The sequence below is a fragment of the Phaseolus vulgaris genome, chromosome 8 (genome assembly GCF_000499845.2).
Source record: "Phaseolus vulgaris cultivar G19833 chromosome 8, P. vulgaris v2.0, whole genome shotgun sequence".
Lineage (NCBI taxonomy): Eukaryota > Viridiplantae > Streptophyta > Magnoliopsida > Fabales > Fabaceae > Phaseolus > Phaseolus vulgaris.
Genome location: NC_023752.2, coordinates 655,434 through 669,361, shown reverse-complemented (window position 1 = coordinate 669,361; position 13,928 = coordinate 655,434). Strand labels below are relative to the sequence as shown.

General features: G+C 33.6%; 3 protein-coding genes across 4 annotated transcripts; 2 read left to right on the top strand and 1 right to left on the bottom strand.

Moving 5' to 3' along the window:
- Positions 1 to 4,094, top strand: LOC137825638 (chloroplastic group IIB intron splicing facilitator CRS2-B, chloroplastic). The gene is made up of 9 exons (XM_068631364.1): positions 1 to 192; positions 1,228 to 1,444; positions 1,529 to 1,613; positions 1,721 to 1,788; positions 2,041 to 2,091; positions 2,191 to 2,264; positions 2,816 to 2,874; positions 2,962 to 3,038; positions 3,867 to 4,094. The coding sequence occupies exons 2-9, from the start codon at positions 1,232 to 1,234 to the stop codon at positions 3,981 to 3,983; spliced, it is 744 nt and encodes a 247-aa protein (XP_068487465.1). The 5' UTR covers positions 1 to 192; positions 1,228 to 1,231; the 3' UTR covers positions 3,984 to 4,094.
- A 1,307-nt stretch (positions 4,095 to 5,401) lies between these two features.
- On the top strand, positions 5,402 to 6,385 carry LOC137823795 (uncharacterized). The gene has a single exon (XM_068629069.1). The coding sequence runs from the start codon at positions 5,437 to 5,439 to the stop codon at positions 6,121 to 6,123; it is 687 nt and encodes a 228-aa protein (XP_068485170.1). The 5' UTR covers positions 5,402 to 5,436; the 3' UTR covers positions 6,124 to 6,385.
- Positions 6,386 to 6,991: 606 nt separating this feature from the next.
- LOC137823794 (uncharacterized) lies at positions 6,992 to 12,101 on the bottom strand. Of its 2 annotated transcripts, XM_068629068.1 has the most exons (6): positions 11,715 to 11,871; positions 11,127 to 11,378; positions 10,922 to 10,977; positions 9,028 to 10,803; positions 8,012 to 8,123; positions 6,992 to 7,878 (listed from the first exon to the last, which is right to left on the bottom strand). In XM_068629068.1, exons 2-6 carry the CDS (start codon positions 11,275 to 11,277, stop codon positions 7,163 to 7,165), a joined length of 2,811 nt encoding a protein of 936 aa, XP_068485169.1. In that variant the 5' UTR covers positions 11,278 to 11,378; positions 11,715 to 11,871; the 3' UTR covers positions 6,992 to 7,162. The 2 variants fall into 2 exon arrangements, with proteins under 2 accessions (XP_068485169.1, XP_068485168.1); XM_068629067.1 differs by having other exon boundaries at positions 11,127 to 12,101.
- Between the last annotated feature and the right edge of the window lie 1,827 nt (positions 12,102 to 13,928).

The window sequence follows — 13,928 nt, the reverse complement described above, 5'->3', positions numbered from 1 at the left end:
GCTTTGATTAGGACTTGATATTTGGGAACTAGATCCAACGGCTGGGAAGGAGGGTTTATCACAGAGCGTAGGATCAGAGGAAGGGGAAAGAGAGAAGAACAACATAAGATATCCGCTAACTATTGTTTGTGTTTTGTTTTCTGATTTTGTTTTCCTTGCAATTGCAGTGGCAACTGCTACACTATCTATCCGGTGAGCACTGTCTCTGTTCACTTCCTCATTTATTTCTTTACACAGTCTTTTCATTTCCCTCAGTTTCTCCTCTTTTTTCCTGTTACTTTTTTTCATTAAATTCTGTTCTTCCGTTTCGCTCATTATTTATGGTCTTCTTACTACTTATTCGGACACATATTGCAGATACAATAATTTGTTTTCAGCAATTTTTTCTTAATGGGTCACCCTATACACCTAATTTTGTGATGATGATTTTGTAATCTTCTTTTGGTTGTAGTACAGTCTCAAACTTTAGCTCTGTTGGAAAACCTTAAGAAAGCGTTTTATGGAAGACTCCACTTTGTATAATAGGTTTTCTTCGCGGACACTGATACCGACTGTAGGGGTTTTTCCTTCTGTTCTTGCTGCCGTTTTGATTGGGAGTGCTTTGTCATGTTCATAATTTGTATTTACCAATTATGAATTTATTAGTTACTTTATGACTTCTGAAACTAGTGGTGTTGTGTATTCCACTATAGATTATACTATAAGTTCTTTTTACATACTTAAAATTTACTTCTTAATATGATACCAAAATATTTAAAACTTATCCTAACAAGAGTGTTTGTTAGGTTTATAAGCTATTTGATCATCCATAAATATATAATACTACACATGAGTTGTCTTGAGGAGGTGTTGGAGATCCTACATTCATTAGGAATTAGGACATTTCATAGTATAAAAGTGGATGTAAAACTTATCTTATTAATCGATTTTGTAAGGTTGAAATGGATTTAAAGTCCACTTCTTAATAATCTTAATATTTATGATTTATCATGAGTTGTTTATCTTGTCTATATTATCTTTAATTTACATTCATGTCGTTTTGGGGTATGCATCTCTTATGAGTTCCTCGAGTTTGACAACATTGGTCCAAACAGAAGTATATAATGTTGAGGTTCTAAGTAGCTTTACTGAAAGTTGGGTTTGCTGACACCCTAGTTGTTATTGTCAATTATATGATGAGATGTTTTTTCATACTCACTGTAGATACCCTTTTTCATTTTTGGACAGATCAATGTTGCATGCAACATCTGCCCCAGGCATTTGTTTAAGCTATCCCAGGAACATTCGTCATCCTCGTTATTTGAAAACACCTTCTGTTAAAACAAGACATTCTGTGCGCTGTTCGGTATCACAGAGAAGAAATGAAGCTAGAGTGGAGTATACTCCTTGGCTCATTGTTGGCTTGGGTAATCCTGGAAACAAATACCATGGGACTAGGCACAATGTAATTTATTCAGTTCTTTGTGAAATTGCTTGAAATTGAATACACTTCTATTTGTAGTGAATCTTATGGTTTGTCCTCTGTTAGATTGGATTTGAAATAATTGATAGCCTCTCTCAAGCAGAAGGGATTAAGATGAACACAATACAGTCAAAGGCCTTGATTGGCATAGGTGCATCATCCTCAAAGCATTGATTTTATTTTTGTTCTTTCCCTCCTAGTTACAGATTTCATGGAAATTCTAACACTAACTTGTATTTTCTTCCGTGATCTGTACAGGTTCCATTGGAGAAGTACCAATTTTGTTGGCAAAGCCTCAAACATACATGAATTTCAGTGGGGAGTCGGTTAGTTTTCACCGTAAACATTGGATAGATTTTTTATACGACACACACATACTTTAGTTTTCATCACATGATAGCTTGAGAATAGACAGATACTTGTTGAAACTGATTGTGGATCAACTATCTGATTCAGTTCTTATTTGGGCATGTTGATATTCAATTAGCTATTTCCTTAAAAAATTATGGCCTTTGATCTGTTGATTTTTGTGTTTCTTTTTTGTTTCTAATTTTATCTTATTTCTAATATTCTTGAAGGTTGGGCCACTTGCTGCATATTATCAAGTACCCTTGCGCCATATTCTACTAGTATGTATTTCTTACCTTCTGTTTAATAGCAGTTAACCACAATTTTCATGTGTTTTGCAATTTTCTTATAGCCGTAAGTTTTTGGGAAATTTAACGTAGGTTTATGATGAAACAAGCCTGCCAAATGGTGTTTTAAGGCTTCAACCAAAAGGTGGTCATGGGCATCACAATGGGTAATGCTTGTTCTATTCATTTTAAGATTTTTTATATATGAGAACAGAACATGATTTCAGAAATTGGAATCATGAGTTTAGCAAATATTCTTTATGAATAGAGACTTTCTATAAACTTCTTGACATAAGATAGAAATTGAAATATCAAAACTTAAGATTACAGTGGATGCAGTAATGATGGCACATAAGGTGGGCAGAAAGCCCATTGAAATTTCTTACTGAGGAGGTGGTTTGTGAGCACAGCTTTATCACATTTTGTGTATACTCTAAGTAGAATTCTTTTGTTTGAATTCTAACTGATTGACACTTGTTATGTTCTAACGTTAATTCTCCATTTTCTTTAAACGAAAATAATTATTTGAATCTTATCACTCTAAACATAGAAAACTTGTACTTCAATGCAGTTTAATGGTGAAGGTCTGATGTAATTATCTCATATGAGTTGGATATTTTCATAGATAACAGACCAAGAACATCATCCTAATAGAAACCATTTTTGTTTTAAGAAAATGTATTTGCGAACTGACATAGCTGGTTTTGCATTGCAACAGATTGAAAAATGTGATGGGCCATTTGGATGGTTGCAGTGCTTTTCCTCGACTTGCAGTCGGTTAGTTCCTTGCCTCGGTCACCGTATAAGTTGACAATGTTTCTTCAGTTGTCTCAGCAGTATTGTATTTCAAATTTGTCTTTGTAGGAATTGGAAATCCTCCTGGAACCATGGACTTGAGAGCATTTCTTCTACAAAAGTTCAGTTCTGCGGAACGAATGCAGGTTACATCTAGTCTTCTACCAAGTGTGAATTGGTTTAGTTCTTTTTGTGATAGCATACACCTTTTGTGCTTATACTATTTGCATAATACTCTAGAATGGCGTGTTATGTCTTATAATTTATTTTGACTGGAACTTGATTTTAGAAGAGCAATCAATTCTTTTATTGTTCTAGTCAAGAAGGATGTCTCCCAACTAGATCATTCAATTTAGCTAGAAACAGTGGTTTCCAACCGAGTTGTTTTGCCTTTTTTTCGATCATATGTGTCCTTTTTATGCTTTGTCTGTTCTCTCTACCCTTCTATATCCGGTCCTGTATTCATCTTTTTCAATATTAAATTTAGCTAGAAATAGTGGTTTCCAACAGAGTTGTTCTGACTTTTTCCAATCATATGTGTCATTTTTATGCTTTACATGTTCTATCTACCTTTTGTATCCATACTGGTTTCAATCTTTTTCAATATTAAATGTTAATTTCTGGTTTAAGGCCAATTTCTGTTATTACAGCTATTATAATAATATGAAGGGAAAATAATGAGATTACTATATTGAATTTTATTATTATTTAAGATAGTTTTTGTATCGACTTTATTCCTATTAGCATCTAAAAACTACTTGACCCGATACAGGATACCACAATTATAATTGCACTGCACTTTATACTGATAAGTCTGTCAAATACTGTTTTATAACTTATGATAATTACATAACTAGAAAATGTATGAAAGGAAGTGGAAGTTGATTTTTGTGTCACTATTTTATGCTACAAATAATGTGCATTTTTTTTGTCTAATTTGAGATTTGATTAGGAATTCCTTTTTCAAATGACAGATTGATGCTTCATTGGAGCAAGGAGTTGTAGCTGTAAGAACCGTTGTGCTCAAAGGCTTTGACCAGCATGTCAATAGATTCAATTTAGGGCAAAAGTACAAGTACCATAAAGTGTAAATTCACTCCAATGGAGGAGCAAATTTAGGCTTAGATTAATCTGATGTGTATGTTAGCAGATAGCAATTATATACCTCACAAACTTATAAAAATCACCAAAAGTTTCTTTCAGATTTTACAGTTTCGAATTATAATTCAGGATATAATTATAAAATATTTTCAAATCTAAAAATATTTTGGATAATCTAATTCTGAATATAGTTTTAAAAAGTACTTTTTTATTATCTAATTTGTAGTCGTCTTAAATCAAATGAGGTTCGTGGGCTGAGACTCAATAAATTGCTATTAACATAATGGAGGATGAAACCATATCTATTGTCAATTTTAACAAAATGAGTGTAAATGTAAAAAATAAATTTATATTTAATGTAATTACTACAATAAAATTATGAAACAGAAATTAATTTTAAAGACAAAAAATAATTAATAGATATATTAATAAAATTAAATACTATTTTAAAGACTAAAAAAATTATAAATATCTAAATTAATTTCTATTATTAATAAATAATTTTTAAATTGGTATATTAAGGTTTTAGATATAAATTTTATAATTTAAATAATTAGTAGTTAAAACTTACATAGTTAATCAGATACCAATAATAGAAACCAATTTAGATATTAACAATTTTTTTTAATTTTTAAAATAATATCTAATTTAGTTAATATAGAAATTAATAATTTTTTTCTCTAAAATTAGTTTTTAAGTAATATTTTTTTAGTAAATAAAAATATTCGATTAATAATGATTCACATGTTTTAATACTAACTTAATACCTTGATCGCCTCACTTTTACAACATATAATTAAACATCAATTTTTAATATTGTTAGTGTTTTATGTTAGTAAGTTTTATTTATTATTTTATTACTTTTAGTAAATTTCAATTAACAGCTAATTCTCACTACCTTTAACACATTTCAGTATCATTGATGAAACTGTTAAAGTTGTTGGAGACACATTCATTTTTTTGCTGATAATATCTTTTTCCAGCAGTTGTTGTTATTATTATTATTATTAATTTTGTCGGACAAAAATTGGTGAAACATTATTGATTTTATCAATAATTCATCAAACAGTAAATTCTTTTTGTACCCTCTACCTTTTTTTAACTTTTTGTTGTATGTTGATTTATCCACTTTCCGTACAGAGCACGGGTTTTTTATATACCAAAAAGTGGATTATTAAATAAATAAATAAATAAAATTTCCTAATTGTCTAAGTAATAAATGTTTAATCATTTTTATATTTTTAATATAAATAAATATTTCCTATTTCCAACAAAAACGTTTATTGTGGCAATTAATAGTAATAAAAAAAGAACCTTGTATTCTCCAAGATGTGGGACCCAGCTTATTTAGAACGTTGGAGTTAGATTTATTAGACCGTTGTGAACTCAAATATTTTACTCTAACAAAGCACTGAAAAGTTCGATAAGAGCAACAAAAAGGAAATGACCCTCTTAACGAATCAACAACACAACATGGCAAAATCAGAGCTTTTCAACGTCTCTCTGCAGAAACTCACAAACCCCACAGTTGACACCATCACTCTCATGAGTCTCACCTCTGCGCAAATGCAAGGCTTCCTCATGATGGAGTTGGAGAGAGGGCCAAGATACCAAGCATACGCTGAGCTGAGGGAGAAAAAGCTTCGCATGAAGTACATGAGACAGCAAGAATATGAAGAAGAGGAAGAGGGTGTGGAAGTGGGGGTGGAAGCAAAGGTTTTGACCCCACCAAGGAAGAAGCAGGTGAAGTTTCAAGGTGGGGTGGTTTCTGGTAGAAAAGGGTCTTCTCTTGTGGCACAGTCTGTTCCTGACTTTTCTGCTGCTTTGAGGAAGGAGAATAGGAAGCCGGTGAATAGCAACATGTTACCTACTTTGATGGAGTTGACACCTCCTTTGAAGAGTTCGTGTGGTGTTTTGTCGAGTGCAAGAGGGAGTAAGTCAGCGAATGCAGGGGAGAAGAAAAGGGGTGGTGGGGTTCTCATGCCGAGGAAGAGCTATGCCAGCATTGATGAACTCAAGAGTTTGTCTTCTGCTACTGCTAATGCCATCAATGGTGAGAGTAGAGGTGGAGGAAGGAGTAGCAGGATGATCACAAGAAAGACTCTTTTAGGATACAGACAGCATGTTTGAGGAGTGTGGAAACTGCAGTGCAATGAGCTTCCTTGATTGAATCTTTGATTTTTTTCTTGATTCTTTTTTTGTAGGTTTGGTGATATATTTCTTCACTGCTCATTTCTTACTTTCATTCTTTTTGTAAGTTTCAGTTTGCATTTTTTTTTTAAATTGGTTTTGGGATACATTATGATTTGTGAGTATCCAACTGTTCATCACCATGACACTATTATAGAGAGAATAATAGTTTTAAATTCCCCTGTTTAAGGGTTTTGCTTCTTGTGTTTTGGATTATAAAAGAGTTTTTCTTTCATCAAAATAGGCTACATCTTCCAAATCATCGCTTACTGAATAATTTGGCTATAAACTGTTTATCAGACTACCAGAAATGGAGCATTCATAAACTGTTTAATCAACTCTTATTGAATCCTTATTTGGTACTTGTTGTAAATTTCATCAAGTGACTTGAAGATTTGATTGAATGTGTTAAAAACAGTGAAGGATATTGAATAAGCAAATTTCATATGATATTCAAGTGTTTATTATATCACTACCAAAAATGAAGCATTCATAAACAAACTGTTTAATCAACTCTTACTGAATTCTTATCTGGTACTTGCAAATTGTATAAAAATTGTAAATTTCATCAAGTGACTTGAAGATTGATTGAATATGTTAAAAACAGTGAAGGATATTGAATAAGCAAATTTCATATGATAGTCTTTATTATATAAGAGGGCAAACTTAAATAGATTGCAAGTAAGATTCAAACACACTCCTTGTCCAATTCACTTCAACCACTAATGTCTTATTGTCATAAAAGGCATCATTATTAACTAATATTTGGTTTGACTATCAAGGCATTGAATAATAATTTAGTGGCTAATTTACGCAAATCACAGCCATATATAACTGGAAAAAATAAAAACTTGGTCACTGGACATTATTTTGTCCACTAATTCAGAGAGCCCAAAAAAAGCCTCCATTAGAAACACCATAATCCCATTTGTACAAAAATAGGCCTTGTTAGATTACATCTCACTGAGATGTTGCATGATCAGCTAATGGAATTTTGAGTGCAGCCCACAAGATCTTCAACAACTTCATCGACCAAAATTTGAAGTATATCCCCATCTATATCAACACCAGACTCAAATGCTTCAATATCAAAGTCTAACCATTTCCCCAAGGAGTGACTCATTTCCCATTCTATTATTTCATCAGGTACCATCCCAACCATAGATAACCACTTATTGATCTCCCTCTTCACCTCTTTAGCCAACATCTCAGCTCTCATGCATAAAGGTAACTTTGTCCATGTCCTGAATCCAGAATTAAAATAAAGACTGCAGTTTGATTCTAGATATTCCACAACACAATCAAGGAGAAAACCCTTTACTTCCTTTCTCTGTTTTGAATCCTCACACCCCACATCGTTCCACGTAGCACCACTCGTCATACTCTCGAGATCATCAACGAGAAACCGATGAATTATAAGTTGTGGCCCTTCATCCTGTCTGCGATCAGTTGTAATTCCAAGCACCAATTCAGCATGCAAGAGAATATCCTTCATATGGTTCAGCTTGCTTATTGTTAATTCTGACCCAAAAGTGTGCAAACTTTCCAATGCCTTGGGAATTTGGCTGACAAGATCACTCAGTATCTCAACTATCCTCCCTTTGGTAAAGGATGTTGCAGAATCTGAAAGTTCAGTGTCATGTTCTAGTTGACCATAACAAGAGTGATTCATTGAGTCAGGGTGAAAACCATGCCCTGGAATTAAATCAAAGACCACACACATCAAATCAACATGAGAAACTTGGCCCAAAGAACAGGAATTAAATAAACTTATATACTCATCAGTTATTTTTTGACATAAATCACGTTTATTTAAACTACAGTTCACCTGAGCTTTCATCCAGACTACTGGAAGAAAAGGAAGCTTCCAAAACAGATCCAGGACTGAGATGATTACCATTGCAAGAGGTTCCTAATAACCTTTCTTGTTTTTCCCCATACTGAAAATAAAAGAAAGGAAAGATCGTGTCAGAATTCCAATTTTCCACCAATCACAGTAGAACTTAATACAATGGACCAAAAGAATATGAGAATTACAGCACAAAGTTTAGTACAGCTGATATCAGCAAAAGTACATTTTATTAGGTACAGCTGATAGCATCCATTAGTATGCTTCACTATACTACAAAAACCATGCTCCTTTTACGCACGCCACAAAGTGGTACCACCCTACTGTAGTATCAGCGTTTATCTTTTGATATGGTAAAACGAATAAAACAAAAATGATAAGCAATTTAGACTGGTAATTGGTCTAATATTTGCAGTTTATTGTACTACAATATTTGAAAGTTAGATTGGTAAACATAACACGCTCATCAATGGATTTAACATGCATGGGGTGTAAAATACAACCAGATTACGGACAGAATGTCTTGAGATAACCTACTCTGACACCGATCACCGGAACATGTACCTTTTCTAGAAATATGATTGCTTGATGTCAAAAACAAGATCCGTTGGACTAAAAATCCTTTTAATAGAACAACAGGACGAAGTCTAAACAATGATAATAAACAATATAGTAAGATACCAGACGATCATTTGATGCAAGTATAAAATAAATGTGACACCCCCTCCCCCATTGCTGCAGTCTGTCATTTATACTGACAGATAAATAGCCACAAATGCAGAATACTCGTAAACAAAAGCAAAATAATATAGAGAGACGCATTTCAAGCTGGAGTCCATCCAAATACATTTTCTTGCTCAGACTCAAGTCTGTGGATAACATTGACTACAAATTTTGCAATGAGATATTATCGACAGATAATTGATAACAAAAGCAAAATGACAAGACAATATAAATTTTGAAGCAGTGAGACAATATAAACAGAGAAGACTTACATGCAAACCGACATTATCATTAAACACATGATGGCCATCATGACAGATCAAATGCTCTGAACTTAATGCAGATATGAGTTCTTGAAGAATCATGGCACTTGATTTTTTAGGAGGAAAACCTGTAGCTAATTCTTCGTCTCTTTGAGAGGTTAATTCCTTCAATTTTTGTTCTAGAAAGGCACCTAAAGCATCAACTCTCAAGGGTTTGGGCCTTTTAATACTCTCATTGTCACTGCTTGTCTCTTCCCTCTCAACAGTTATTCCTAACTTTTGCTTCAGGGGGGAATTAAATGTAAATGACACTACACCATTGATCTTGTTGTCATTAACCTTAATAACTCTTTCTCCTTGAGCAACTTGCTTATTTTTTCCGATAGAATTGTTCAAGGAGGAAGCATTGGAGTCCCTCCTTTTGCCACACAATCCATTAGAGTGGAGATTTCTCTGTTTTGCACCAACTGAATAAACAGAACCTGTGCCTTCTAGTTGAGTGGCATTTGGGATCCTTCTTTTTCTCTCTAATGTTCTTACGTGTGACAAAGAATTATGCTGTCGATTATACGGTTTTCTCTCTAAGTCAAATTTAGAACTATCAGCTTTGGTAGGTGATCTTGTTCTTGTTCGACCACTAAGACTTCTATTCATAGATACAAAGTCTTTAGCCCCATTCATTGTACTCGTAGATGATGATACCCTTTTTACTTGCATATCGCTCATTGTAGATCCAGATGAATATCTTTCACTGCTTATCATCTGCTCTTGTGATTGAGTTTTGTGTTTTGAGGGAAAAGAAGTTGGATCATCCTCAAGGGTCCTTGATGATTGGCAAGATGAATTCCATTTAGGTAGACAATCACGGGGCATTGACATTCTTCTAACAGTGGGTTCACTCCATGATATATGTGCATTATTTTTCCCCTTCTCTTCAGAATCAAGAGATATGAGCTTTTCCTGACTTCTGAGAAGAACTACATCTCTCTCATGTCCAAGGGAACTGAATGACTTTCCCTTCTTCTCTGATGATACCATAGAAGTAGCTGTGATCACATCTGAAACAACGGGTGGATGATCCAATGGCTGTCCTCCAACCTCAAGCTTGCAGTCAACAACATCTAGCAAATTACCACAGTTTTTACAAGAGCTCTGCTCCATCAATTGCTTGCATGAGCCAGCTTCATAACAAGACTGATTTTGCACATCATTTGTCACAATGCCAGTCTTGGAAGGATACATGGAAGCAGGGTATGCTAGAGAAACTTTGGCCCTACTTCTGCTTTGCAGTCCAGGTTCCAAAATTTTAGTAGCTGCTCCTATCAACCTAGAGCTTCGAGAAGCACTCTTTCCCGAAGGAATTCTCGGGCTCTTCAAAGAAGAAGCAAACTTCGGATGATGATGATGGTGATGATACTTTCTTCCTCGCGATAATACACTCTTGATTTGGAAAGCCTCAGCTCCAAATCTAGTCACTGCCCTTCTCTCATAGGACCCGGTTTTCTGAAGCTTCTGAGGTCTTGAATCATGCTTCACAACTCCCACTTCCAAATCCATGCCTTGCCTTTCCAACTCACAATGATCACCACCCAAAGACTCATTCTTCCCATCAGCACACAAGGCTTTCTTGGATTTATCTCGCTGAGCAGTAGGAATAGATTCTAGACCCATCAATCTGGCTACTAGACTCGGAACTCGCATTTCACTCTTCTGGTCTACGTCGAAGCCATGATTTCCACCTTTCTTATTAGCACTTGGGAAACCTCCACTGTTCTCGTTAGCAATCTACATATAAAACATAGCCACAATACCCAAACGAAACAATAGTAAGCTCTAAACACTAAACAAAATATATAAAAAAAAAAAATCAATGCAATGCAATCACTCAAGCATAAAATCTTACCAAATGAATCTTGGAATTTGACATCTTTTCATCCCCCTTGAACTTTTTCGCACGAGCTGATAAACACTCAACAACAAAACCATACATCAGTCTCCACAAAGCAAGAACAATCTCTCATGTGTATGTGTGACATTTCAGGCCAAATTCATATAATACTGAATAGTATCATTACATTGTATGAACATAGATTTAAAAGGAAACTGACCAGGAGGAAGAAGCTTCTTGGAGAAGAGCTTCTTCTTGGAGAGTTTCCTCTTCCAATCGATGAGCTGAAAGAAAATGCCAACACAACCACCAGGCTTCTGCTGCACCTTCCTCTCCGTGATAGCCAAATTCTTCACCGTGGAATCATTCATTTCTGCAACACTCCCCCGGAACCACCGACACTCTAATGGAAGCAAAAAATCAAAACCACCTTCCTCAGCAAAGGGTGTGTGTGTGTATGTTCTTCTCTACTCTACATTGTTAAAACCAAAAAACGCATTCAGTTCTAAGCAAAGTCTCTCTCAGTGGTGACAAAACAAGTTCTTCACATTCCCTAGCCAAGAAAGCAAAACAAAAAAAGAGGAAAAAAAGAGAGCAGCTTTCTCTTCCCTTTAGGTACCCAGTTGCAAAAACTGACTCTCACTTATGGAAACAAAGGTACAATAATGTTATCCACAAAAGACATGGGAACAACTCTGCGCAAGCTCTGTGACAGCCACGAGAAGACTGAGGCAGAAAGCAACTGTTGGTGCAAAAAACGACACCGTCACAAGGCACACAGAAAAAGAAAAAAAGAAGAAGCAAATACCCTTCCAGGAACAACAATACAATCTACATAGCAACGTTAAATCAGAAGCAGCAACAATGCTACTGCAAAGCAAAGGTAGTGAATGAAAGGTTGTTGTTGTTATGGCTGTGAGGCGCGTGGAGATAAGAGAGTGTGTCAGGGGTGCATAGGATAAGGCGAATGAGACAACTGGGGCACCCATGCGTATGCAAGTATCGGTCAACACACCCAAAAATATTAATATTTGCATTATCGGGACAACAAACGGGGAACAGAGGTTTGGTTTGTTGGGTAACGTTGGGTCTACGTCTTTCTGCTATTCTGCGCTATGGGGGCGTCAATTCATCCCTTTTCATGCCTCTCCTTCACGCGCCCTCATTGCACTCGCCCTCTTACCTGTCATCACATATTTTCTATATTACATATAAAACCTATACATATATCCGTCCAATTCAAAAAATATTTGTTGGATTCTGAAAATTTCAGTATGGTTCTAACATAATTTTTAAAAAAATACATTCATCTTTTAAAAGCTCAAACTTATTTTATAAATATTTATTATGATTATAAAAAAAAAACAAATTATTTTAAATTCGTCGTGAAAAACATCTTTTTACTCCAAAAAATAATCTGAAACATACTTGTGCACATAAATCTTTATTGTCAATTTATATAATTTATAATTATATAATATATAGATTTGTGTCTCTGTGTCCTACATTTTAAATATTATACATACTTCGTGTGCGTATCCGTGTCAGTGTCTGTGCTACATAGCATACAACTATACAGACTCGAACTCAGAGATACATATAATTTTTAAGATGTATGATACAGATTCAAGATGTAGGACACAAATCTAAATATTATATAATTATGAATTATATAAATTAATAATAAAGATTTATGTACAAAAGTATATTTCAAATTTTTTTTTTAAAAATATATTTTTTCATGACTGGTTCAAAAGTATTTATTTTTTATTTTTACAATCATAATAAAAAATTATACAATAAACTTAAATTTTTTAAAAATTAATATATATTTTTTTTAAAATTGTGTTATAATTATTAAGAATCCTACTAATATCTTACTAGTATCGTACAAGTATCGATGTTTGAAATGATATATGTATCTGATACATTCGTTTCACACGAATATACCTTTTAGTAGGGTGTTTGAGTCTCCTAACATATAACATATATGATTATTACATATTTAAAATAAAAAAATTTGAGCACATATAAATTTTTATGAGTAACGATGACTATTTATGTTTTGTAGAAGTAACTATTATGAAGTAAAAGGTTGAGATGAAAAAGAAAGAAAGATGGAGAAAGGACACGTGAGTTTTGGTGGAGCCATGTTGAAAGAAGGGCAAAACAGTAACAGAGGTAAATATTGTGTGTGGTAGTGAATAAAGTAGTGTGGTCACAAGAAGCGTGCGTGAAAGTGAAGTTCTATGGAGTGACCAATCATATCATCGTTGTTCTTACCACTGTTCTTATATACTAATTGGATTCCACCATTTATCTTTTACGATGTTAGATTTAGACTGTACACAAATCTACAATAGATTCACATTAGATTTTGTTTCAATCCATAATCCAATTACAACACCCCATAGACCAAACATCTTTTACTAGTTAAGATTATCAACAGTTTATATATATTTTTTTAAAATATTGTCATTGATATTTCAGAATGTTTATTCTTATTCGGTTGAATGTTTGATCTGGTCGTAAATTACCTTATATTCTGACTAGTGTATTGATCATTTGATTTGTATAAAATTTATTAAATGATGTTTTTGCACAATTTTATTATTATTAGGAGGTCAAATTTTTCTTTTTCGATTGCATAAGAGGTTCACACTTATTTTGTTTGTCTTGTTGATAAAAAAAAATTATCAATTTGTATATATTTTTTTTCCTTAACTCACTAAAATACTTTTTAAGAATATAATCGTCATGAATTTTTAAATTTTAAAAAAGAAAAATCTAATTAAAGTCTATTCAAAGAAAAATTTGTTGAAGTTATTTTCATATAAATATTTATATATATAAGTAGATTTTTTTAATAAGAATATATTATAAATAATGTTTCATATAAGTCATGTTACAAATCTAGTTCACCGTATCTATGTAGGTCAACCACTAAAAGATATAGAAAAGCGTAGTATCATTAAAGCAAATATAGCTTTCGGAGAAAAGTAAATATTTCAAACTCTTTCAT

What these genes read in the sequence shown, in the direction of transcription:
- LOC137825638 (XM_068631364.1), top strand. Translation starts at nt 1,232, where the DNA reads ATGTTGCATGCAACATCTGCCCCAGGCATTTGTTTAAGCTATCCCAGG. An exon ending in AAAGGCCTTGATTGGCATAG is followed by an intron (nt 1,614 to 1,720) that starts GTGCATCATCCT and finishes TGATCTGTACAG; the next exon opens with GTTCCATTGGAGAAGTACCA. An exon ending in GGTCATGGGCATCACAATGG is followed by an intron (nt 2,265 to 2,815) that starts GTAATGCTTGTT and finishes GCATTGCAACAG; the next exon opens with ATTGAAAAATGTGATGGGCC.
- LOC137823795 (XM_068629069.1), top strand. Translation starts at nt 5,437, where the DNA reads ATGACCCTCTTAACGAATCAACAACACAACATGGCAAAATCAGAGCTT.
- LOC137823794 (XM_068629067.1), bottom strand. Translation starts at nt 11,277, where the DNA reads ATGAATGATTCCACGGTGAAGAATTTGGCTATCACGGAGAGGAAGGTG. An exon ending in ATGATAATGTCGGTTTGCAT is followed by an intron (nt 8,124 to 9,027) that starts GTAAGTCTTCTC and finishes TTTTATTTTCAG; the next exon opens with TATGGGGAAAAACAAGAAAG. An exon ending in TAGTCTGGATGAAAGCTCAG is followed by an intron (nt 7,879 to 8,011) that starts GTGAACTGTAGT and finishes ATTTAATTCCAG; the next exon opens with GGCATGGTTTTCACCCTGAC.